The sequence below is a fragment of the Glycine soja genome, chromosome 11 (genome assembly GCF_004193775.1).
Source record: "Glycine soja cultivar W05 chromosome 11, ASM419377v2, whole genome shotgun sequence".
In the NCBI taxonomy this organism is placed as follows: domain Eukaryota; kingdom Viridiplantae; phylum Streptophyta; class Magnoliopsida; order Fabales; family Fabaceae; genus Glycine; species Glycine soja.
The window spans coordinates 14,236,587-14,264,023 of NC_041012.1; the positions used below are offsets into that span (position 1 = coordinate 14,236,587).

The 27,437-nt window shown below is 39.4% G+C and overlaps 1 protein-coding gene and 1 non-coding gene across 3 annotated transcripts in view; both read right to left on the minus strand.

The window, feature by feature from the left end:
• LOC114374601 (probable 2-isopropylmalate synthase) overlaps positions 1-27,437 on the minus strand; it is a 71,566-nt gene that overhangs the window by 35,275 nt on the left and 8,854 nt on the right. For both annotated transcript variants that reach the window (XR_003658589.1, XM_028332262.1), the window contains exons 2-3: positions 1,077-1,290; positions 918-998 (exon numbers count right to left, since the gene is read on the minus strand). Coding sequence is in view for 1 of the 2 variants with exons in the window: in XM_028332262.1 (XP_028188063.1) it covers positions 918-998; positions 1,077-1,290 (295 nt within the window). In the remaining variant the exon portion in view is untranslated. The remainder of the gene's footprint in view (positions 1-917; positions 999-1,076; positions 1,291-27,437) is intronic.
• On the minus strand, positions 16,145-16,251 carry LOC114377768. The gene has a single exon (XR_003659204.1). It is a non-coding gene; the product is annotated as a small nucleolar RNA R71 (small nucleolar RNA).

Below are 27,437 nucleotides of genomic sequence, written 5' to 3' on the forward strand. Positions count from 1 at the left end.
AGTGTGTATTAACTAGTTTTCATTAACATTTTCATCGTGTCCCTCTAATTTATATTCAAAGAATGTTATAGAATGTTTTTTAGGAGCCAATTAAAGTACAAATGATATGACATAAAATTTAAGTTATAAACAATGATAAGGAGGGAAATGGTTACATCAGATTAATTAGAACATGACTATTGAATGGTTACATAAATAAAACAATTTTATTTATGATCATCTTTCAGAAAGTTTGAATAGATATAGGTTTATTGTGCAGTGATATTCGAAAAAAAAATATGAAACTATGGTATGATTAAGTAATTTAAAAGATTAACAAAAGAAACGGATTGTGGAAAAATAAAAAAAGAAAACAAAAAACATTCTCATGGAAGATAACATGCCTAGAAATGTGATCTTTGTTAATTTTTAGGATTAAGAAACTGATTGTGTCATTGATATTCTTTATAACTAGCATAATGACAAACAAAAATTATAAATGATGCATGTTAAAAAAATTTATTCACAAAAAAAAAACAGTGATAACATGCATGTTAAGAGTAGTGATACTTAAGTTGAATAACAAAGGAAACCAAAAACCTTTAGATTACATTGTGTAAATAAATTGATGACAAAAAATGAAGAAATAAAGAAAGCTACAAATATAGAGACTATGAACATTATCAAGGGAAACATAATGCATTATTTCTACCCTTTTAGTTTGTAGTATATAGAAATAAACATTAGGACTTAACACCTTTATCGTGGAAAAATTTAGGAAACACAAAATATTGTGTTTAGTCTCATATTCGCATTGGACAAATTAATTTATAATAGTGTTAAATTGAGCATGAATCCAAAGGAATCATGTTGAAATATAACAAAATGATTTTTTTCCATAATGGAAAAATTCATACATAAGAAAGATTGATACTTACCTCTTCTAACGATGCATTTCCAGCCCTTTCACCAATCCCATTAATGGTTACTTCTAATTGTCGTGCACCTGTACGAGCACCCTGAGAGTAACCAAGACTATGTAAAAATTGCTATGTAGTTCAATTGTCCAAATTAACTAGTGGAGTTGTACTTTATACCTCGATGGTGTTAGCAGTAGCAAGCCCAAGATCATTATGACAATGAGTCGAAATAATAACATTCGCAATTCCTGGGGTATTGTCTTTTATATCAACAATTAATTTTCCTAACTCCAATGGCATTACTATACCTACAGTGTCGGCTATGTTCACTGTTGTTGCCCCGGCTTCAATAACTACTCCAAGAATTTCATAGAGAAATTCTCTATCTGATCTGTTATCATATTGAACAATACAAAATAAAGGTTCAAATTCATAAATACAACAATATTTAAAACAAACAATTATGTACATAATATTCCGTAGATACAACATTTTATTAAACAAGTGCTATATAGATCATCCTGGTGATATGAAGCTTTAAAATTGTGATGTTTATTGGTACTGAATTCACTACATACTTAAGTAATAAAAATTAAATAGGCATTGTTGTTACATAATCTAGAAAATGTTAAACAATTTCTACTACGCATAACTAGTGCATACAAATAATTGAGAATGGTTAAGAAAACCCTAACAAAATATGTAAAACTTTCTAAAAATGTAGTTATTTTTTTCTCTTATATATATCTTTCTTTAAAGACAACTCTATTTAGAGATATAATCTGACACTACATATGGATACTTCTTTCAATAGAGATTTAAACTTTAGTTCATCACATACTAAAGGACTAGTTCCTTCCACTAAACCAACCACCATTAGTTGTTGTTAGTTATTTAGTCCTTAAAATAAAAGTATTTGAAATTAATATATTTAGGTTAAATTAATTTGTAGGTCTCTAAACTATTTAACATTATTTTTTAATTAATTCCTTGAATTTTAGTTTCAATTAAGTCCTTAAACCTGTACTTGTTTTTAATTGTGTCATTTTGTCTAACTCTCATTATGGAAAATGAATCACAAGAACCTAATTAGTCTTTGAATCTAGTATTGTCACCTCTACAAGTCTACACTATGCATTTTCATCTCTATAGGCCAATATTCACACCTCTTTATGTAAGTATATATGATCGCCTTTTCATGTAAGTCTTCTCGCCTCTATAAATTCTAAATCTAGTATTCTTAATCAAGTTTTTCAACCAATATTTCTCACCTCTCTAGATCCACTCAACTCAATTATTCTTTTACAAGTCTCTCCAAGCTTCATTCTACAACAACCCGCTCAAACTCACGTAATTGACTAAGGCAGTTAATTTTTCGTAAAGGCCGTTACACAGAAGGACCCAAGTAAAAAAAAAAGAATAAGTTCGAGAACCCAATTAACAAAAATAGTTCCGGAAACATTTTAAAAAAATATCAAAGTTCAAGGATTTACGAATTAATTGAACGTATTATTTATTGGTCATTTCAATCCTAAACATTAGGATATATAGTTTGATCTTTCATGTTGATATTTATCATGCATTTTAGTCCCTAATACATGTTAATTAATTTGACCTCTAACATCAAAGATAACAATGAATCTAGGGGCCGAATTTAGTTTAATCGCCAACTTTCAATACTAATGGTTGATTTTTTCAGTGCAAATATTTTTTTTTCAAAAAATGGATTATTTAATAAGCTAGGAGCTACCTTAAAATAAAAAAAGCTAAGAGCTAAGTTATCTTATAATATCTATCTTAGGAACCAAATTGATTTACTATTGTCGAAGACTGGAGTTAGATTTATTTTTTCATAATATCATATATCAAATTAAAAAGTTGATGCAATCCTACTCCGCAAGGGCATTGGATAGAAAAACTCCAAGTAGATTGGGCCAGAGATGCAAGAGAAGGCCCTAGGGTTCTTATGAGCCTTAGGGTAGATTTCGGGCCCATGGGCTAAGTACGAGCCCGCTTATCTTTGTAAATATTAGATTAAGGTTTCATTATTTTTGGGCCTTGTATTTAGGGCTCCATAATGTAGGTAGGGTACCCTAGAAATATAGGATTTTTCAGCCCTTGTATTTTAGGGCACCTAGACTAGTTTTTGTATTAGGGGTAGTTTTGTAATTTCACATGCACTAAGTGGATATTTGATGTGTGTGGTTGGAAATAAATTTAATTGAATTGGTAGAAGCCCAATCCAATTAAATTTTAGAGGGGGAGGTGAGCATTTGCTTACTACACCCCATTGCCACATCATATAGTCACACTTTGTGCATGTCCTTCATGCTTTTCATGCCTCATGACACCTAAGCACACTTAGTGGAGAATCTTGGAATTGATCTTGGATTAGTGGGCTGAACCATAACTAAAATTCACTAATCATAATTAGTGAAATTTTGGCTCCAAAGTTTGGCTCCACAAATTCAATTTCAAATTCAAGTGAAATTTGAATTTCCCTCCAATTTTGTGTGACACTTAGGCTATAAATAGAGGTCATGTGTGTGCATTTTTTTCAACTTTGATCATTTGAATATTAACTTCAGATTTCAGAGCTCTTTTTGAGCACAAAATTTCGTGCTCTTCTCTCCCCCTCCCTTCATTCATCTCCTTCTTCCTCCAAGCTCTTATCCATGGCCTCCTATGGTGGTGAGCTTCTTCTAGACTTATCTTCTCCTTGAAGTGGTGTCTCCTCTCTCTCTTCCTTCTCCATTCCGCTGCCATTTATCTTCCAAGAAGCAAAGGAATCCATTGATGAAGAAGATCCTAGGCCTACAAGCTCCAATGGAGCTTGCATCAAAAGTGGTACCAATTTTTTAGAGTAAATGCTTTATTTTACCTTTTATAGCCTATGATACATATTTTTTCTGATGTACACACCACTTCACTTTTGACACTTTGCATAGGTTAAATAGGACATTTTATACTGGATATTGTGGTGATGTAGACATCTGATACACAAAGTCAGAATTTTTTAAATTAGTTATAACTGAATTGATGTAAAATATTTCTTTTTCTACATCGGTTCTATACATAGTGTCATTTCCATTTTCCAAATGTGAATACTAGTTCCATATGTGAATGTTTGGTTGTCACAATTGCTAGTTCCAAATACAAATGGTTTTGTCATTGTTGGTGCTCACAATGTGCAATGTTGTGGATGTAATTGAGGTTTCGCCATTTGGTTGATACTTTACTCATTTAATTTTCTCCATGAGTATCCTCAATACCCTTTTCTATTTTTGTACATTGTCACTCCTTAATCCCCAAAGTCTGAAAACCCTTCATAGACCCACCACATCCCAACCCTCATTGGGCCCAACCTCTCAAACCTAGTCCACCAAGAAACTCTTCCACACCCTCTTCACTAAAGTCATGGGCCACTCCAAAATATTACCACCATTGATAATGAAGAAATAGCACCAAGAAGTGAAATTGAATTGAAGAATAACCTAAAGCCTTTTCACTATGTTTACCAATCAATAACCTCCTATGTAGAGGGAACTAAAGCCATAGGTTCATATCTACATATCCTTACTGAAGATGATCTTCCTCATGCCCACAAGATTAACAATGTTGTTTTAGATGTGAATGATGGCGGTGTCAAAGATAGAGAGCCAGAGGTGGAGGAGCTTCGACATCATGCCAATGATCTTCAATGTCAAATCACTGACATTTTATTTGGACTTGAATGAGGGTTTCTTCTTCAGAATCTTGGTTTTGAATTGAGTTGGGGTGTTTGACGAGGTTGGGAATGAAGAATGGATGTTTTAGATACAAATAAAACATAAAAGTTTTTAAATTTGTTGTATTTATAATTATAACTAGTATAAGATAACATTTTACATTAGTTCAATTTATATAGATGACGTTGTTGTGCATGGCTCATGTTTTATGAGCGGACAAATGTTGGAGTGTAGTAAAGAATAGCACAATAAAGCATAAGCATCTACCCTTTGGGCTTAGCTTGAGTCACTTGTTGTTGGCTTACGATGTGGGTAAGGGTACAGGGGTGAAGCCCTCGTGGTACGATACAAGGATAATGTTTTACGTGTAAGATATTGTAAGTGGTTTGTAATATATTATTTTATAAACATATGTAACCCTGATTTCAAACAAGGATAAAAGAAACAATTGTTCTTCTCCTGAGGACGTGGACACACTTGCAGAATCTCGTAAATCTTGTGTTAGTGTGTGTGATTACTCTATTGTAGAATTCTGATTTCTATTACTAACAACTCTAGAGATATAGTTGGAGTGCAAGTGTACAGTTGAAGTCACACAATGGATAGTTTTGGAAAAAACTTTAATAACATATAAGTGAGAAAAAGATCCACAAAGTTAATGCCTTAAGGTTTTGGGTTAAAGTGTGGTGTCAAGTTCACTTATGTGGTTTGTTCATGGCCCATTGGTGAATATCTCTCCTCATATTTCCCAGCACATGTAAACATATATTTTTACATCAATTATAATTAAATACAATCAATGTAAAAAAGATTGTTATAATTACAAAAATGTCACCACATTGTTTTAGATTAGTTGTTTTGCAACTAATCTAGAATCCTATTGTAAAATTCAAATTTTGTTGTAGTGACAATTGTAACATCCCAAATTTTATGGACTTTAGTAATAAAATAAAATAGACCCCTTCTATGGAAATAGTTTTTATTTAATGGTTAAAGGATACCTTTAGCCATTATTAATAATACTCACCTTATATTAGGATTTGACAGGAACAAGATATTAGGATCCAAATGGGTACCCAAGGCCCACCACATCTAACACACATTCATGTTATTATAAGATGAGGGAAGGGAGAGTTAGAGAGAGAAATAAAAAAGAAAGGGAAAGTTAGAGAGAAGGAGGAGAAAAGAAGAAGAGGAAGAGAGAAAAGAGAGCTTAGATCCAGAGATTAGGTGAGTGCTTCCTTCCTTTGTTTTCCTTATCCCTCCATACTTGTTTCATGTTTTCCCCCTTTTCCCTTTGAACCCTAAGTATGAATTTTTGATAGATTATGGATGACCATAAGAAGACATTCACAACCAGATTAGAATGTTAGTTTGAAAGGCTAAGGTTGGGCTTGGGACTTTAAGCTTAGCATGAGGTTCCTCATGTTGGGTGTGTGGGAGGCAAAAGAGGGGGTTTGAGTTTCTAAACTACATGTTAAGTGTGGAAACACCTTAGGTTGGGAGTGAGACTATTAGAATTAGAATTAAAGTTGTTTGAGGACTAATGTGCAATCTATGCTTGTTTATTTCACTACCTCCCATGTATGTTCTTTGTATAGTTGTTATTGCTTGGAGTTCTTATTAAATCTTATTTATGGATTGTGGATGTAGTTGTGTAGCTAAATGTGGTTTTATTCATATGATTGTTGCATATGCTTAGGATTGTATGGAACGATAAACCTCTTAATAAGATATGGTTATGACATTTAAGACTATACCTCATGTTATTATACCTTATGTGCGGAAGTGAAATCTAATAATAAAGATATTACAAGCAACACAGTTGTAGAAACAAACTAGAAAATTTTGATTGTATGATGTAAGGTAAATCAATACATTAGATGAGGACGTGTGTAGTTGGAATCTACCCTTAGTGGTTGGAGAGGGGTTATACCCATAGAAATTTGATGTAAGCTACATAGAGAGGTATGTTGGAAGTTATGCGTCACAGAGAGAGAGGTGATGTAAACCCAATATTTAGGAAATTTAGAGTAAAGTAAATGCTATGCACATTCCTATCCAATGTCATACTGAAGTCAAGTGGAACCCTAGTGAGCAATCAAGAGTAAGAATGACGTTTAGGTGCATTAGTGCACTAGTGGTCTTAGATTTGGTATAGGAGATCAATTCTAATGGCCTAAGTAAAGATTAAGGTATGATCCAACACGCATATAATGTTGATGTTTTGGGGCAATAGTCGTGAGGTATATAAGAAAAAGAGAAAGCAAGAGTTAAGAAAAGGATATCTAGAATGGAGAGTCGGCTTAGAGTCTTTAGAGCACTCATTGAGATATGTATCATCCCTTTTAGTTTTATGTTTAAGTTAAGCAGGTGAATGTGCTCAAGGAGAAGCTTGGAGCATGGAGTTACTTGGAAAAAGTTTAGTATGGTTTGTGTCTCCCAATGTATGGGATTTTAGTGGATGTTAATGTATCTTTCTTATATTTTTGTAAAAGACATGAGTCAAGAGATTTGTATTAGTTTGTTCATGTAATGTATGTTTTAACTTTTAAGTTTTAGTTTCTGTGTAGGTTACTCTGATAATTTTTATATGCTAAGTTTTATTAATTTAGTGATATAAGAAGACAAATGTAATATCCCATTGGGTGTGATAGACCAGTCAACATGCATGAAGCCCAGCACAGAAGGCCTTAGAGGAAGGTCACACCTCTTCAACGTTTTTGCAATTACGTTTAAGTGCTGATGTTCCAAAAGCATAGTTGGACGTTGTTAGAATTCTATTATTTAGTGCATGTCTTTGTCAAGTGATGGGTAGCAGTATGCTATTAGGCAATTATATTTCTTTATGCTTGTCGGGTTGATGTTAACGCTTGTTCCCCATTATAACATTTGTATTTCCGTGTAGTGCTTATCTTTTGGTGCCCTACTAGTGCCTATATATAGGATAGTGCTCTATAGGAGGAATAAGAAGAAAATATCTAGCTCTTTCTCTCTCTCTCTCTCTCTCTCTCTATTCTCAATACTCTACTTCTTCCTCTTGTAGCTCCTGCAGCTTTACGTAACACTGGTGCTTTCATTGAGTTAAATCATGGAGGAATCCACTCGCTCCAAATCCAACCTCGATCATTTAGAGGATGCGATAGCCAAGCTCACCCCAACTCAAGCATCAATGTCAACCAAGCTCGATGACCTTCATCAGAAACTAGAGGTTATGGAGTCCACTCACCATTCTTCGGTCTCGTCTTCCACACACTCCCCCACTTCTTCTGTCTCTCTGTCCATGCAACCATATTGCATGACCCTCGAAGTTCCATGTTTTGATGGGTCTGACCCTCGAAGTTCCATGTCTCTCTGGAGTCTCGCTTTGCAGCCTCTCACTTTGATGATCCCACCGGTTCCCTATTCAAACTCATCCAGCAAGATTCCGTGAGTGAATACTCTTTGACTTCGAGGCTTTGGCTAACAAAATAATAGGCCTTTCGCCTCCTTTTTTTATTAAGTTGGTTTAGCTCTGGCCTTTCACCAAAAATATGATGGGAAGTCCAAGCGCTCCAACCTCTTTCCCTTAGTCAAGCCACCGCTCTCGTGCGGCTTCAGGAGGAGAATTTTTGTGACTTACGTCATCCAACCCACTCTCATGCTTACTCTCCGCATTCCTTCGGCCCTCGTCCCCCTCAACTAAATATTTCACCAACCCCACCATTACTCCTACCTCCACCCTTATTACCCACACCACCAAAACTCTCCATACCTTTCAAATGCCTTTCACCTTAAGAAATAGCCATACGCTAAGAGAAGGGACTTTGCTTTAATTGTGACGAGTGGTTTAGTCGCGGCCATCGTTGCTCTTCCAAATGTTTTCTACTGATAGCTGATGATGATGAACTTTCACCGGAAGAGATTCCACCAACTAAAGCTTTTCCGGTTGCACAGGAACCCGATGATCCACTTCCAACTCAAATTAACTTCCATGCCATCTCAGGGCACATGGCACCGGAAACGTTACGCATGATGGGGTCTATGTCTGACCAGAAAGTCCTCATTTTGGTGGATGGAGGTAGTACTCATAACTTCATCGAGGAACGCTTGGTCACCATGCTAGGGCTACATGCACAGTCTACTCCACTGTTACGCGTTATGATTGGTAATGGTATCGAGATCGAATGTCTGTAAATTTGCAAGCACATTTTGCTTAAGCTCCAGGGACATGGACTCACTGTAAATCTTCATGTTCTACAAGAGTATCACCAGATACTTGTGCGCGAGGACGATGTACATAAAACTGTATTCCGCACTCACCATGGGCATTACGAATTCCTTGTAATGCCCTTTGGATTTTGCAATGCTCCTTCTTTATTCCAAGCATTGATGAACACCACCTTTAAACCCTTTCTGCATAAATTCATTATCATCTTCTTCAATGATATTTTAATTTACAGTCAGACATTTGCAGACCACCTTCAACATTTGGATTGTGCTTTTTGGATCCTACAAGATGGTCAATTCTTCCTTAAGTTATCTAAATGTTGTGTCGTCCAACAACAAATTGAATACTTGGGTCATGTGGTGTCCGCTACTGGTGTTCAGCCCGTTCCTGACTAGATACTTGCCATTCAACAATGGCCATGACCCACCTCCCTTAAAGCCCTACGGGGATTTTTGGGTCTCACAGGTTTTTATAGATGCTTCATCAAAGGATATGCTACCATAGCAGCCCTTTTGATTCATCCCTTGACCAAGGAACACCTCGTCTGGTCACCGGAGGCCCTACTAGCCTTTCACGCGTTACAAGAGGCAGTCAGCTCAGCACCAGTGTTATGCCTACCAGCACCCCATAGCTTTTTTCAGTAAACCATTGTGCCCTAAGCTTCTCCATGCCTCCACCTATGTCAGTGAACTATGCGCCATAACAACTGTCGTAAAAAAAATGGAGACAATACCTATTGGGTCATGATTATTCTCACTGACCATAGGAGTCTTAAGGAACTAATGACTCAAACTATCATGACACCAGAGCAATAGAAGTATCTCATGCGTTTAATGGGATATGATTTTATCATACAATATCGCTTTGGCCGCTCCAATGTGGTCACAAATGCCTTATCTTGTACCTTTGACCATTCCAAGGGAATTGTCCTCACTCTGTTAATGCCATATTTCATTTTTATGGATGAACTAAAAGGAGAGCTAGCTGGTAACCCCAAGTTTAATGCTCTACGACAAGACTTACAAGAGAACCCAACCAATCGTCCTACTCTGACTTACACTGATGGGTTGGTCTTACAAAATGGTCGCATTTGGCTACCCAACAAACTGAACTTCATCAGGCTTTTATTGCATGAATTCCACTCCACACCCACAAACAGTCATATGGGTGTCACAAAAGCTTTGGCCAGACTACAAGACAACTTCACCTGGAATTCTATTTGACAGGACGTTCACGATTTTGTTGCGTAGTGTCTCAACTGTCGACACAACAAATATGTGACCATGAAACCAGCAGGATTGTATCTCCACTACCTTTTCATACTCAGCCATAGGAGAACTTATCACTCAATTTTCATTGTTGAATTACCAATATATAAAGGAAACACCACAATACTGGTAGTTGTATATCGATTCTCCAAAGGTATTCATTTGGGTCTTCTTCCATCTCAATATAGCCTATCAAGTTGCCACCCTTTTCCTGGACATAGTTTCCAAGCTTCACGGTATGCCTCAGAGCTTAGTCTCCGACAGAGACCCCTTGTTTATTAGTAAGTTCTAGCAAGAACTGTTTAAGCTATCTGGCACAAAGTTACACTTAAGCTCGACTTATCATCCTCAATCTGATGGTCAAACCAAGGTTATGAACCGCATAATTGAGCAATTTATGCATGCCTTCGTTCATCATCACCCATTGCCGTGGGGTAAGTTCTTACCTTGGGTCGAGTGGTCGTATAATACTTCCAGAAATACTAGCACTGGAACCTCCCCATTTGAGGTCACATACAGCAATAAACCATCGACAATCCTTCAGTATATCACAAGCTCTTCTTCAGTGGAGGCAGTGGACACATTACTCACCACATGGGAGGCAGTTTTTGATAGCTTACGCCATAAATTGTTAAAAGCGAAAGCTCAAATGAAACATTTTGCAAACAATAAACATCCAGAAGTACACTATGCAAAAGGTGACTGGGCTATGGTCAAACTCCATCCTCTACGTCAGTCGTCCCTAACGGGCCCCAACAAGACCAAGCTCGCTAAACGTTTTTATGGCCCCTTCAAGGTTTTGGAATGCATAAGTACTGTGGCTTATGTGACATCCTGAAAATTTCTACCCGGAATTTTTGAAAATGATGTATTTTGAATGATTATATATATATATATATATATATATATATATATATATATATATATATATATGTATTATTCAGTGTATGTGCATATATGTACTTGGTAGAAGTAGGAATAGTGGGGGCAGATACGCGGGTTAGGCTAATTAAGGAAGAGAAATCCATAACTGGGAGGTTATGGGTTAATTCTTAATTAATTAGTTTAAAAATCATCGTTTTGCGTGTGACTTAAAATTTAACAAAACCAACCTCTGAACCACGCTCGGGGTCTTATTCTGAGCGTTTTGATATATATATTGATTACTTTCGAAAACTGGTCTCGACGGACGTAGAGAAACGCGAGGAACTGGAACCAGAGAAACGACACGCAAACCGAGGCAGGATTTTAGCGTTTCAAAGGTCAGATTTTTCTCACTTTTGTGGCTGAGTATGGGTCACAATCAAAAGAGAAAGTGGGCCCTTTTGCTCCACTCAAATGGGGACATGTGGCATAGCTTAAATAAAATAATAAGAAAAGAGGAAAAAGCTTTTTTTTTAAAACTAAAAAGCAACTCTCTCTCTCCTCACTCAGCCCCACAATTTCAGAAGCCTTTTTCCTCTCTCTCTCACGTTGCCATTCTCTTCTCCTTCATTCTCCATTGAAGCTCCAAACAAAGCTCCAACCTTTGGCCATCATTTCTGCTCCAAATCGCGAAAGGAGGGCATTTTCGGAGTCGTGAAGCGCGTCTCTACGTGTGGGACTTCGAAATTTCAGGTTTGGGTGGACTTCTTTCTCTCTTGATTTTCGTGGGTATGGGGTTTTGGGAGATATGATGGGTAGTTTTGCTAGTTTTCTGCTTCATGATAGTTATTTGTGAAGGAACTTGTGGAAAGCATGTTGAACTTGCCATGTTTGGATGAATTAAACATACCCATTCTGTTTTAGGGTTTTTATGATGATGTTTGTGATGTTTATGTGCTGAAATTGCTTATGGAAAACTATTAGAGATGAAGGGTAGAGTTAACCTAGGGTTAGAAAGTGAGAATATGGTGTTATGAGTGGAAAAAGAGTGAGGCTTTGAGAGTTGGAAGGTTAAATCTGGATTATGTGGTAAATGGAGGTTAAAATGAGTTAATCCTAGCTTGAAATGCCATTTAGGATTTATGAGAAAGGTTAGGCTGAGCTAGAGAGAAAAACAAATGACCAAAGTGAACGAAGAGCCCTTTCTAGAGCAAAATTGGGTGTTGAGGAGTCAAATTTTGATTCGGTGGAATTTTAGGTGTAAATCCAGTTTGAGCAAGTTTAGATTGATGTTATAGACTTGTGTGAGGTGAGAGTTTGCTCCAAATTTACCTCATTCTCAATTTCACTTCTCAAACCTAGAAAACCCATTGAATTGAGGGGTATTGGACACCTAGATTCTGTGTTGCTGTGTTTTGAATCTGGACTTTGGTTTAGACATGATTGATACATGATTTGGGACTTGTAGGATTTGATTTGGGCAAGATTGGATGAGAGGAAGTGTGGTTTTCGAAATCTGCACTTTATGCAGAATTGTGCTGTGAAATTGTGCAGCAGAATTTTGCATAAGTGCAGAAAAATGCTATGTTTTGCTGGTTGTGGAAAGAGTAGTGCAGAATGAGTTCTGGATGTTTGCTATCAGATCCCAATGGTCAAAATGTAGGCTTATGTACTAGAGACTTCCAGTAAAATTTTTGAGTCGATCCAACGGTTAACAAACTGGAAAGAAAGAATTGTTACTGGGGCCTTTAAGTGAAAAAAGCTGTGATTTTGAGTTGTGTTTTGGGCTGAGCTTCTGCCTTTGCCCTGTTTTTCTTGGCTGTGATAGTTTGTGCTGTTTGAATGTTGTTTTACCTGGATGTTGGGGAAGCTTGGGAGGATTGATGGGGACCTGGTGTTGAGAGAAACGAGGATATGGGCTACATGGGAGTACGTGAGCTCAGTTGGAGGTGGGCAACAGGGGATGGTGGGTTTATGCGCGCTTTGTGGATGTGGAAAACTTGTTGTGCACCATCGCCCGACCGCCACCTAGTACCACATGTGATGGGTACCCCATAATCCTACAAGCTTGAGATGAGGAAGTGTAGAAGGGTGAAACTTCCTGCTTTTATTCGTTGACCACAGAGTGGTACCTGGAGATATGTCGCGAGGGTCAGGAGACCTTGGGAACGTCAGGTGGGGTGCTATTGCCCAAAACCAAGCTTGACCAATCCCGACCCAACCCGAGCATAGTCAGTCAGTGAGAACCTGTGATGTACCTAAACAGGCGAGCTCCTGGCAGTCAACAGATAAAAGGAACAAAGACCACAAAGCAAGGAGGCTTGTGGTGGCTGGCCAGCTGTGAATCTTGTGTGATATATGGGTTATGGCCTCTGCTAATCGATTACCAAGGGTGGGTAATCGATTACAAGGCTTAAAAATGAAGACAGGAGGCTAAGATGGTCTCTGGTAATCGATTACCAAGGGGGTGTAATCGATTACCAGGCTTGAAAACGAGGTGAGGAAGCCATGAGGGCTTCTGGTAATCGATTACTGATGTGCCATCATTTTCTTCTATTTCCTAAACCCTTTTTGCACCATTTTAATTATTGATTGGTCTTAATTGTCAATTAATTAGGCAGTTTTATTATTTGGGCTCATTTAGCTAATTTGATGTTTTTAATCTAATTTCAGGAATTAATGAAACATTGGGCTTAATCCGGATTTTGGTTGTGGACTTGAAGAGGGCAAATAAAGAAGCGCTTACCTTAGTTAATTTCTAATTAGGAAATTTCGCAATTTTATTTTATGTTGTTCAGTGTTTATTTCGTTTTGGGCTAGAGTATTGTAATAGGGCCCAGTGACTTTGAGTGACTCTTTTTAAATAGCTGCCTTGGGATTCGTGCAGGGATTCTATTCTGTTATGCTATTCATTATTCAGAGCTTGGTTTTAGGGTTTTCGTTTTTCTGTTTTGACGTTTCTGAGTTCGTAATGCAATTTTACGTTTTCTGCTTCTAATTACAATTTCGTTCTTGTTTCTTCTTCTACTCTCATTTACGTTTCTGTTCCATTTTACATTTCTGTTTGTTTACGTTTCTGTTCATTTACGTTTCCGTTCATTTACGTTTCTGCTTCATGTTTCAATTGCGTTCTCTATTTGAATCCATGGAAGGCTAGATTTTCTGGTGTTGTTTCCTTTTGAGGACGAAGCCCGACTCTCTTTGAGGTTTCGTTTGTAATGTGGTTTCATGGCAGTTTTCCCTTCACCAGTTATCCCAATTTCGTGAATATTAATCAGTGCACGCTTCGTGTTCGATTAATTGCCTCTGAGCCTAACTTGCGTTCATGCTTAATGGACGAAGGGCTAACTGGTGTATGTGGTGCCTAATCACGTATTGAAAACCCTAAGTTGATTTTCGCTTAGTAAATTGAAATAGGGTTGGATTAAGTGGATGACTGTTAGGGACGAATTCTCCATAACCCAGGATAAGAGAGTGGCTTCTGAATCAGAGGAAATAACCCGTTTTTAATATTAGTAGTTTCGTATTCCATTTTATTTGTCTGCTCTTTAATTACCAAACAACCAAACCCCCCCCCCCCATCGTTACTGTTACTGCAAGTATATTATGAACATTTGGCTTGTCACTGCTCGTTGGGAAACGACCTAGGATCACTTCCTAGTTACTGCATTTTCATGTTTATTTGATTCGGGTACGGCCTCGATCAAATTTGGCGCCGTTGCCGGGGAGCAGTGTCCAAAGGTTCATAATAGCTAGCTAGTGCTGTGTGTTTAATCCTTTCGTGTTTTATGTTTAATTGTTAGTATTGTGTTAGTATGTGTGTTAGTGTTGTTTAGTGTCCTGGTATTTTGTTTAATGTGTGTTCTGTTTCAGTTTTCCCATTAAGCGTTTCCCCTGTTTCAGTCTTGTGTGTTTTGCTGTGAAGATTGTGCTTGAAAACAGAGTAGTAGTAGAAATCAGCTTGCGGCAAAAACAGAGTAGTAGTAGAAATCAATTAGAGACGGATTTTAGCGACCACCCATGCTGAATTAATTGGGATTTTTTGTTTTAGTAGCTAGGGTTGTTATTTTTGGCTGAATTTTTTTGTGGTAACTTCTTTTAATCCATATTTTGTGGGAAAAATAGCTAGAGCCTTTAGTTTGGTCAGATTTGAAAGTTCCAAAAAACTAGCAAATTTTGTGTTTGTCAAAACTTCGAACGGCCATAACTTTTGCTCCGGTTATCAGAATCGCAATTATTATATATGCATTTGGGGTAGAAAAAAATTTCCTACACTGTGGCAGCCTGCCATAGGCCGGCTGAGGTCTCCATCGTCCAAAAAAAGCGATTCTGTCAAAAGTTTTTTATTTTTCAAGTTTTATTCACTTATTTTTCTTAACCTACCATTTTTAGATTTCATAGTTAGACTTTGAATTTTTGTCTGAAATTTTTTGTGCTATCTTCTCATCATTTTATAGGGTTGCTCACAAAATTTCAAGTCATTTGGATATCATTTGAGGGTAGCTGTAGTTCAAACCTACACCTTTATTTACATGACAAGGCAACTAGTTGTGTGCATGCTGAATGTAGTGTATGACTAGAGGCAATCCATCTGACTTACAACCCTTTGATCCTAAGATAGATAGGACATTTCATAGATTAGTTAGGCATCATTTTATACCTTTTGATCATTCTGAGCATTCCATAACTGGTGAATCTGTGCATTCTGTTATTGGTGATTTTGAACATCCAGATCTTGAGCATTATAATTTTGAGCATTCTGATTCTGAGCATTCTGATTTTGCACATTCTGAGAACATGGCACAACCTCCACCTCGTGAGAGGACTCTAAGGGAAATGGCTGCACCTGATTTCACCTATGAAAGCTTGTACATCCAATACCCTGATGAGGATGTCCCATATGTTCTTAAAACTGGACTAATTCATTTGCTTCCAAAGTTTCATGGCCTTGCAGGTGAAGACCCGCACAAACATTTGAAGGAATTTCATATTGTCTGCTCCACCATGAAACCCCAAGATGTCCAAGAGGATCACATATTTCTGAAGGCTTTTCCTCATTCATTAGAGGGAGTGGCAAAGGACTGGTTGTATTACCTTGCTCCAAGGTCCATCACGAGCTGGGATGACCTTAAGAGAGTATTCTTAGAAAAATTTTTCCCTGCTTCCAGGACCACAGCCATCAGGAAGGATATCTCAGGTATTAGACAACTCAGTGGAGAGAGCCTGTATGAGTACTGGGAGAGATTTAAGAAACTATGTGCCAGTTGCCCTCACCATCAGATTTCAGAACAGCTTCTTCTCCAATATTTTTATGAAGGACTCAGTAATATGGAGAGAAGTATGATAGATGCTGCCAGTGGTGGAGCCCTTGGAGACATGACTCCTGCTGAAGCCAGAAATTTAATTGAGAAGATGGCCTCCAACTCCCAGCAGTTTAGTGCCAGAAATGATGCCATAGTCATTAGAGGAGTGCATGAGGTAGCTACAAACCCATCTGCATCATCTGAAACTAAGAAGCTTGAAGGCAAACTGGATGCGTTGGTCAACTTGGTAACCTAGCTGGCCTTGAATCAGAAATTTGTACCTGTCGCAAGGGTTTGTGGTTTGTGCTCCTCTGCTGACCACCATACAGACCTTTGCCCTTCCATGCAGCAACCTGGAGCAATTGAGTAGCCTGAAGCTTATGCTGCAAATATTTACAATAGACCTCCTCAACCTCAGCAGCAAAATCAACCACAGCAGAACAATTATGACCTTTCCAGCAACAGATACAACCCTGGATGGAGGAATCACCCTAACCTCAGATGGTCTAGCCCTCAGCAACAACAGCAGTCTGCTCCTTCCTTCCAAAATGCTGCTGGCCCAAGCAGACCATACATTCCTCCACCAATCCAACAACAGCAACAACCCCAGAAACAGCCAACAGTTGAGGCCCCTCCACAACCTTCCCTCGAAGAACTTGTGAGGCAAATGACTATGCAAAACATGCAGTTTCAGCAAGAGACCAAAGCCTCCATTCAGAGCTTAACCAATCAGATGGGACAATTGGCTACCCAATTGAATTAACAACAGTCCCAGAATTCTGACAAGCTGCCTTCTCAAGCTGTCCAAAATCCCAAAAATGTCAGTGCCATTTCATTGAGGTCGAGAAAGCAATGTCAAGGACCTCAACCCGTAGCACCTTCCTCATCTGCAAATGAACCTGCCAAACTTCACTCTATTCCAGAAAAAGGTGATGACAAAAATTTACCTAACAATTTCTGTGCAGGTGAATCTTCTTCCACAGGTAATTCTGATTTGCAGAAGCAGCACATTCCCCCTCTTCCATTCCCTCCAAGAGCAGTTTCCAACAAAAAAATGGAAGAGGCAGAGAAAGAGATCTTGGAAACGTTTAGAAAGGTAGAGGTAAACATACCTCTGTTGGATGCAATAAAGCAAATTCCAAGATATGCCAAATTCTTGAAGGAGCTGTGCACTAATAAGCGGAAGCTTAAAGGAAGTGAACGGATTAGCATGGGCAGAAATGTCTCCGCATTGATTGGTAAATCTGTTCCTCAAATTCCTGAAAAATGCAAAGATCCAGGTACATTCAGCATACCTTGTATCATAGGGAATAGTAAGTTTGACAATGCCATGCTAGATTTAGGAGCTTCTGTTAGTGTTATGCCTCTGTCTATTTTTAATTCTCTATCTCTAGGTCCCTTGCAGTCAACTGATGTGGTAATTCATTTAGCTAACAGAAGTGTTGCCTATCCTGTTGGTTTCATAGAAGATGTCTTAGTTAGAGTTGGTGAACTGATTTTCCCTGTTGATTTTTATATCTTGAATATGGAAGATGGATTTTCTCAAGGATCAGTTCCCATCATTCTAGGCAGACCCTTTATGAAAACTGCTAGAACTAAGATAGATGTTTATGCAGGCACACTGTCCATGGAGTTTGGTTATATAACTGTTCATTTTAATATTCTGGATGCTATGAAATACCCATCTGAAGATCTTTCTGTATTTCGTGCTGAAATAATTGACCATGTTGTTGATGAATACATGACTGATCTTTATTCTAATCTGCATGCCTCTCACTCTTCATGCATTGAGTCTGAAATTGTACTTGATCATATGTCTGAATTTGATGCTGAGAGTGAATCTGAGAGTGATATTGATTGCATGCCTGGTGGTGGTGTTTTACCTCTTGAGATTGATTTTATAGAGTCAGATAGGACTAACCATGTTTCAGGAAGTACACATACCTCTGACTTTCTTTATGAGGTCAAGGCTGAGAAACCATCTCCTTCTACCACTGTCCAGCCGACCACACCAGAATTGAAGCCTCTGCCATCAAATTTAAAATACGCTTACTTGGATGATAGCAAGAGTTTTCCAGTGATTATATCTGCCTCCCTTGCTGATGAGCAAGAGGAGAAGTTGTTGTCAGTTCTCAAGAAGCATAAGAAGGCTATAGGCTGGACCCTGGCGGACATTCCTGGTATTAGCCCATCCACATGTATGCATCGAATAAATTTAGAGGATGGAGCTAAACCAGTAAGACAACCACAGAGAAGACTCAACCCGGTGATTCTTGATGTAGTGAAGAAGGAGATAACCAAGCTTTTGCAAGCTGGAATCATTTATCCTATCTCCGACAGCCAATGGGTGAGTCCCGTCCAGGTAGTCCCGAAAAAGACTGGCCTCACAGTGATCAGAAATGAGAAGGGGGAGCTGATTCCTACTCGGGTGCAGAACAGTTGGAGAGTCTGCATTGACTATAGGAGGCTGAACTAGGTTACCAAAAAGGACCATTTTCCCCTGCCATTCATTGACCAGATGCTTGAACACCTGGCAGGTAAATCCCACTACTGTTTCCTTGATGGTTTTTCTGGTTATATGCAAATTACTATTGCTCCTGAGGATCAGGAAAAGACCACATTCACCTGCCCCTTCGGCACTTTTGCTTATAGGAGGATGCCTTTCGGCCTGTGCAATGCCCCTGGTACCTTCCAGCGGTGCATGATTAGTATTTTCAGTGATTTTTTAGAAAATTGCATAGAGGTGTTTATGGATGATTTCACTGTATATGGATCCTCTTTTGATGGTTGTTTGAATAGTTTGGAAAAAGTTTTGAATAGATGCATTGAAACTAACCTTGTTCTAAATTTTGAAAAATGTCATTTTATGGTTGAGCAAGGTATAGTTTTAGGCCACATTATTTCCAATAAGGGCATTGAAGTAGATCCTGCAAAAATTTCTGTTATTTCACAATTGCCTTACCCCTCTTGTGTGCGAGAGGCGCGATCTTTTCTTGGTCATGCAGGATTCTACAGGCGCTTTATAAGGGATTTTAGCAAAGTAGCCCTTCCACTGTCCAACTTGTTGCAAAAGGAGGTGGAGTTTGACTTTAATGACAGATGCAAAGAGGCTTTTGATTGCCTCAAAAGAGCGTTGACTACCACCCCCATCATCCAGGCACCCGATTGGACAGCCCCTTTTGAGCTTATGTGTGATGCATCAAATTATGCATTGGGGGCTGTCCTTGCTCAGAAAATTGATAAATTGCCCAGGGTGATATATTATGCTTCTAGGACTTTAGATGCTGCCCAAGCAAATTATACTACTATTGAGAAAGAGCTTCTAGCCATAGTTTTTGCTCTTGAAAAATTTCGATCTTATTTGCTTGGTACTCGCATTATTGTTTATACTGACCATGCAGCTCTAAAGTACTTGTTGAAGAAGGCTGATTCTAAGCCTAGGTTGATCCGATGGATGCTCTGGCTCCAAGAGTTTGACTTGGAGATCCGTGATAGGAGCGGAGCACAAAATCTAGTTGCTGATCATTTGAGTCGGATCGAACGTGTCTCTGATGCAGATTCACCTATTCGGGATGATTTCCCGGATGATCATTTGTATATATTGTATAGTATTTCTGACTCTCTTTCTACTCCCTGGTTTGCTAACATTGTCAATTATTTAGTTGCCTCTGTTTTTCCTCCCTTAGCATCTAAGGCCCAAAAAGATAAGATTAAAAGTGATGCTAAGCATTTTATTTGGGATGACCCCTACTTGTGGAAATTGTGCAGTGATCAGGTCATTAGACGGTGCATTCCAGATCATGAGACTGACTCAGTCCTGCAGTTCTGTCATTCTTCCGCACCGGGAGGTCATCTGGGTGTTCAAAGGACAGCTCGCAAAGTGCTTGATTGTGGTTTTTATTGGCCCACCATCTTTAAAGATGCGTGGAAGATCTGCAGCACTTGTGAGCAGTGTCAGAGAGCAGGAAATACACTTACATGGCGACAACAAATGCCTCAGCAACCTATGCTATTCTGTGAGGTGTTTGATGTCTGGGGTATAGATTTCATGGGTCCTTTTCCTGTCTCTTTTGGTTATGTTTATATTCTCCTTGCAGTTGATTATGTTTCAAAATGGGTGGAAGCCAAGCCCACTAGAACTAATGATGCTAAAGTTGTCGCAGACTTTGTCAGGTCTAATCTATTTTGCAGGTTTGGAGTACCTAAAGCAATTGTTAGTGATCAAGGAACCCATTTTTGCAACAGGACAATGCATGCCCTGCTTAAAAAGTACGGGGTGGTACACAGAGTATCCACACCATACCACCCCCAGACTAATGGACAGGCAGAAATTTCTAACAGGGAAATCAAGAGAATTCTAGAGAAGATTGTGCAGCCAAGCAGGAAAGATTGGAGTACCAGGCTTGATGATGCTCTCTGGGCACATCGGACTGCCTACAAAGCACCCATAGGAATGTCTCCTTATCGGGTTGTCTTTGGAAAGGCATGTCATCTTCCAGTGGAAATTGAGCACAAAGCATACTGGGCAGTGAAGACTTGCAACTTCTCTATGGATCAAGCTGGCGAGGAAAGGAAGTTGCAACTGAGTGAGTTAGATGAAATCCGCCTAGAAGCCTACGAGAATGCCAAGTTCTACAAAGAAAAGACCAAGAAGTTCCATGATAGCATGATAGTTAAAAAAGACTTCGTGGTTGGGCAAAAAGTGTTATTGTATAATTCTAGGCTTGGACTCATGAGTGGTAAGTTGAGGTCTAAGTGGATTGGTCCTTTTGTTGTTACTAATGTTTTTCCTTATGGTACAGTTGAGATCAAAAGCAACTCCACAAACAAGAGCTTCAAGGTCAACGGACATCGACTTAAGCCATTCCTCACGAACCCTTCTTTAGTGGACGTAGTGGTGGAAGAGACTTCCTTACTCCACCCTACTCTTCCTCCACCATGACTTAGGGAGTTTTTCTTTTCCTATCTCCTTCTTTGCTTTTATTACACTTGTCCGATTCTCTTTGATGATTTAATTGTTTTTAATCTTTTAATTGTGCTACATTGAGGACAATGTGTTGTTTAAGTATGGGGGGGGGAGTGTTCTTTGGTTTTGCTAGTTTTGTTGGTTTTGTTAATTTGTTAGTTGTGTTAATTTGTTAATGTTGTTAGTTTCGTCGGATTTTCAGTTTAATATTTTGGGTCAATTTCATGTGCACGTACGACTTTGCATGTTTTTCTTTGAATTATAGGATATGTTCAAGAAATGGGTAATTGTTTTGAAAATAAAAGTTCTTGACATTTTGTGACTTGAAATCCTTGATTCTTCTCTACATGTCATGATAGTTTTGAAAGCTCAATTTGAAAGTGATGATTTTACCTTTGTGAGAATTTGAGCCATCCATCATTATAATCATTTGGTGTGTTTTGCCCCATTGATTGCTTGCACAATAGCCTTGGCTTGATTCTTGTTGATGCGTCCTAATTCACATGCATATTTGGAAATGAGTAAGGCAATTTTGTTCTTATAAGCTTCTAGCCAAATGGACTTACCTTGAATTAATTCCTTTGATAGCCCTTTTGAGCCTTGTTTCCCTTTCCTTGTTTTGAAGCTCACTACAAGCCTTAAGTGAAAAACCATGATATTACCATATCCTTAAGGAATTTTGGAGCTTTTGAATTGTTTTGGGAATAAGTGTGGGGGGTTTTTGTTTCATTGGACAACTTGTTTGTTGGCTATGCTTCTTGATGTATTTTGGGCCATACTTGATGTACATTGTATATTGGTTAAATGTTGGACATGTTGAATGAAATGTTGTTTCTCAAAGGCCAAAGAGTAAAAAAAAAAAAAAAAAAAATCGAAAAAAAAAGAAAGAAAAAGAAAAGCAATAAAGTTGAGTGAATAAGATCTTAAATGGCACAAGAATGATGAAACTCTTGGTAATCGATTACCAAGGGGGTGTAATCGATTACCAGGCTTGAAAACGAGGTCAGGAAGCCATGAGGGCTTCTGGTAATCGATTACCAATGGTAATCGATTACCAGGCTTAGAATTGAAGGCAACAGGTTGTAGAGGCCTCTGGTAATCGATTACCAGTCTGTGTAATCGATTACACAGAGGAATGGGTCATTGGTAATCAATTACCAGGTATGTGTAATCGATTACACAGTGCCTATTTCAGGTTTTCATGTTCTGAAGCTGTGTGATTCAAGTTTGGCCTCTGGTAATCGATTACCAAGGCTGTGTAATCGATTACCAGAGATGAAAAGCCTTAAGATACCCCTTTTTACTTGCATGTAGTGGTTATGAGACGCATTGTGCGGCGACATAGCTAGATTCTTGTGAAAGAGTCTACCCCTTTCTTTTCTTTCTTGTAGATCGTGATGGCGGCGCAGCTAATCCGTGATCGAGTAGAGATGGAGTGCCTAGAGGGAGCTTGGGAGACCCTCGATGGCAACACGAGGTGCCGATTTCGGGGCACGATCCGATTTACGGCTACTTCATTGGTTCACCCAGATGAACCGGCGCGTACGCTTCAGCGCACTGTAGCGTGGATACTACCCATGCCTACACCATATCGTCTAGTGGAACCCATCCAAGTGATCGAGGTAACGTCATCCGAGGAAGACCCTGAGGAGGATCTTGAGGAGCTACCTCCTGAGCCTGCTGTGGATGCTCTTGACTTTCTAGAGGGTGATGAGGATCCACTTCTTGAGGTGGATTCTCACGAGGAAGTCATGTCGGCATCTGAGGCAGACTCTACGGAGGATAGTGGCCCAAGAGAGATGGCGACCAGTGGAGGCTCTTCATCATAGTGGATAGTTCCATGGACTAGCTTTATATACTTTTTGAGGGTGGGCGTATCTAGGACTGACTGTTAGGTTTACTCTTTTGTTTTTGTATGGGTAGACCTATTGTATAGGAATTTGATGATTGTATACATGTGGCTGAAGTCAACACTGTGGACACCTTTGCTCTGGATGACACTATGTATTTTGTAAAACTCCCATATTTTGGACAGCTTTAAATGATGAATGTATTTATGATCAATCTTGTTACTCGAAAAGAAAGCATTAGCAAATTTATTTGTAAAAGAGTTTATCGACCGTATTTTATTCTTTTATTTTCACGTGACGACCTAAAGTAATGACTGGTACATTCTTCCTTTTGAAACAGCAAAATAGTTTAGAGATTATGAGCGGTAAGAAAGAAATGACTCCGAATAGAGTTGTGAACTGGCCATTCAGGACTCTATAGTGAGGATTTTCCTTCTAAACCTAGTTATGGTGAAAAGAGAAAGAAATGAAAAAGAAAAGGAAGGAAAAAAAAATTTACCATGGTTTTTGTTAATTAAATCATTACTATTAAACCAGTCATTATTTTGGGGACGCCAGAATTGGTGGTATCAGAGCAAAAGTTGGATTCTAGTGAACCTGTTATGGTCTTGCTGTGTGAATGCTGTGTATCTCTGAAACTTGGAAGTAGGTTTCGGGGAGTGATGTTAAGTCACACATTGTGTGTATTTCTACTTTCTTGTCTTAAGCATGGATGTGTGACTGATTCATAGGGTTGTTGCGTGTATAAGTATGTATAAAGAGAAGGATGTTGTTATAACTGTCATAGCCTGTGTGGTACACTCTCTCATTAGGATTTCTTGGGTACTAATAGTTTTCCTATAGGATAGGTATGGCAGGACGTGGTAGGGATCAGAACCGTGATGTCCTCGACCGCATCACCGCTGTGCTGGAAACTCTAGTGCAGGAACGTGATGTGGAGCCGGCGGAGTATCGGGGACTCATGGCTTTCCGTAAGAACCACCCGCCAAAGTTCAGTGGAGACTATGATCCGGAAGGTGCTAGGTTGTGGTTGGCTGAGACGGAGAAGATTTTCGAGGCGATGGGTTGCCTTGAGGAGCATAAGGTCCTTTATGCGACATTTATGCTCCAAGGGGAGGCCGAGAATTGGTGGAAGTTCGTGAAGCCTTCATTTGTTGCACCTGGAGGCATGATTCCTTGGAATGCCTTCAAGGACAAATTCCTGGAGAATTACTTTCCACGAGATCTCAGGAAGCGGAAGGCGAGGGAATTTCTGGATTTGAAGCAAGGAAACATGTCTGTTGGGGAGTACACGGCTAAGTTTAATGAGCTTCTGCAGTATTGGCCTCAATACCAAGATGCTCGGAATGAGGAAGATCTATATGCTCAGTTTGAGAATGGGCTTCGGTTGGAGATCCAACAGGCGGTTAGCTACATGCAGATCACAGATTTTAACCAGCTGGTGACAAAGTGCAGGATTTTTGAAGATAAGATGAAGGAGAGGCAAGCTAGAGGCGTTGGAGGACCTCAGAGAAACCATCCTTTTAGAGGAAATAGTAACAAAAGGATGAAGCCGTATGCTAGCAACAAGGGGAAGCAACCTATGGCTACCTCCAACATGAGCCAGTCAAAGGGGACTGGGGTACAGTGCTTTTAGTGTGGGGGACCGCATCTTATGAGGAATTGCCCACAGCTCCAGCAGACATAGGAGAACCGTTGTTATGTGTGTGGCAAGGTGGGCCATTATGCTCGAGAATGTAGGGTGACCGGGAGACCGACGGTGACCACCAATTCCAACACCGTCAATCGTGGACTTGCTAATTCCACAAGGAGCGATAATGTTAGCAACAACAACACTAGTGGTGGAAGACCAAAAGTACCCTCCCGGGTATTTGCTATGAGTGGTTCAGAAGCGGCTGCCTCCGATGATTTGATACGGGGTAAGTGTTTGATTGCTGATAAACTACTAGATGTACTTTATGATTCAGGTGGTACACATTCTTTCATATCTCATGCATGTGTGGAGAGGTTGGGGTTATGTGCGACGGAGTTACCATATGATATGGTGGTGTCTACTCCGACGAGCGAGCCTGTAACCACCTCTCGGGTGTGTTTGAAGTGTCCTATAATTGTCGAGGGTCGACCTTTTATGGCGGATTTGATTTGCCTACCTTTAGCTCACCTAGATGTGATCTTGGGGATGGATTGGTTATCTACTAACCATATCTTTCTAGACTGCAAGGAGAAGATGCTAGTGTTTGGTGGAGATGTAGTTCCAAGTGAACCATTGAAAGAGGATGCGGCCAACGAGGGAACGGGGGATGTTCGAACTTACATGGTGTTGTTCTCTATGAATGTGGAAGAGGACACTGAAGTTAGTAGTATACCGGTGGTGTCGGAATTTCCAGAAGTTTTTCCTGACGACATTTGTGAATTGCCACTTGAGAGAGAAGTGGAATTCATTATTGACTTGGTGCCTGGGGCGAATCCAGTGTCGATCGCGCCTTATAGAATGTCTCCGGTAGAACTAGCAGAGGTGAAGGCACAAGTGCAGGATCTTTTGAGCAAACAATTTGTTCGCCCAAGCGCATCACCGTGGGGAGCGCCGGTCTTATTGGTTAAAAAGAAGGATGGAAGTATGAGAATGTGTGTAGACTACCGGCAATTAAACAAGGTCACTATCAAGAACAAATATCCTCTACCAAGGATAGATGATTTGATTGACCAATTGAGGGGAGCGACGGTATTTTCGAAGATAGATTTGTGATCGGGATATCATCAAATCCGAGTTAAGAAGGAAGATATCCCAAAGACTGCGTTTTGGACTCGGTATGGGCACTACGAGTATTTAGTCATGCCATTTGGAGTGACTAATGCTCCAGCTATTTTCATGGATTATATGAACCGTATATTCCATGATTACTTGGATCAGTTCGTGGTTGTGTTCATTGATGATATCCTAGTGTATTCAAGGAATAAGGAGGAGCATGAGAAGCACTTGAGGATTGTGTTGCATATCCTGAGGGATAGGAAGTTGTTCGCCAAACTGTCGAAATGTGACTTTTGGTTGGAGAAAGTGCAGTTCTTGGGGCACGTGATTTCTAAGGACGGGGTTGCGGTGGATCCGAACAAGGTGGAGTCGGTTATGGAGTGGCAACAACCGACAACTCCAACGGAGGTTCGAAGCTTCTTGGGGTTAGCTGGCTATTATAGAAAATTCATTGAGGGATTTTCTAAATTGGCATTGCCCCTAACTAAGTTGACTCGTAAGAATGAGAAGTTTGTCTGGAATGAGAAGTGTGATCAAAGTTTCCAAGAGTTGAAGAGGCGGTTGACAACAACTCCAGTGTTAATTTTACCCGATCCTAAGAGACCGTTTGAAGTGTATTGCGATGCAAGTGGGCAAGGCTTGGGGTGTGTGTTGATGCAAGAGGGAAGAGTAGTGGCGTATGCTTCACTTCAATTACGTCCTCATGAAGTTAACTATCCCACCCATGACTTGGAACTAGCAGCGGTGGTCTTTGCTTTAAAGATTTGGAGGCATTACTTATACGGTATTCGTTTTGAAGTTTTCAGTGATCAAAAGAGTCTCAAATACTTGTTCGATTAGAAGGAACTCAATATGAGGCAACGGAGATGGATGGAGTTCCTCAAGGACTATGATTTTGGTCTTTCCTACCATCCGGGAAAGGCTAATGTAGTAGCCGACGCGCTAAGCCGGAAGTCCTTACATGTTGCGACTATGATGAGTTTGGAGCAGAGGTTGATAGAAGAATTCCGAGATTTGAATCTAGCAATCGAGATGCGACCCAAGAGCTTATTTGTGGGAGTGTTGCAGATTACCAATGAATTTGTAGATCACATACGTGAAGCTCAAGAGAATGACCCGTTTTTGCAAGGCAAGGTGTTAGAAGTAATGGGGGATAAGGGTGTGGAGTTTGAGAAGGACACAACCGGGTTAATTAGATTCAAGGGGAGGATATGTGTGCCATCTTTAGATGATTTGAAAGTTAAGATCTTGGAAGAAGCGCATAAAAGTCGTCTTAGTTTCCATCCAGGAATGACTAAGATGTACCAAGATTTGAAGAGAAGTTTTTGGTGGCATGGCATGAAGAAAGATGTAGCTGAATATGTAGCGAGATGTTTGACATGTCAAAAGGCTAAGGCTGAGCACCAGCGACCATCAGGAGAATTGAAGCCATTGGAAATTCCGGAATGGAAATGGGAGAGCATATCTATGGATTTTGTATCTAGTTTACCCAAGACTAGTCGTGGACATGATGCTGTGTGGGTCATAGTAGATCGACTCACCAAATCTGCTCATTTTATTCCGGTGAATATGAAGTATAGAATGGAGAAGCTAGTGGAGT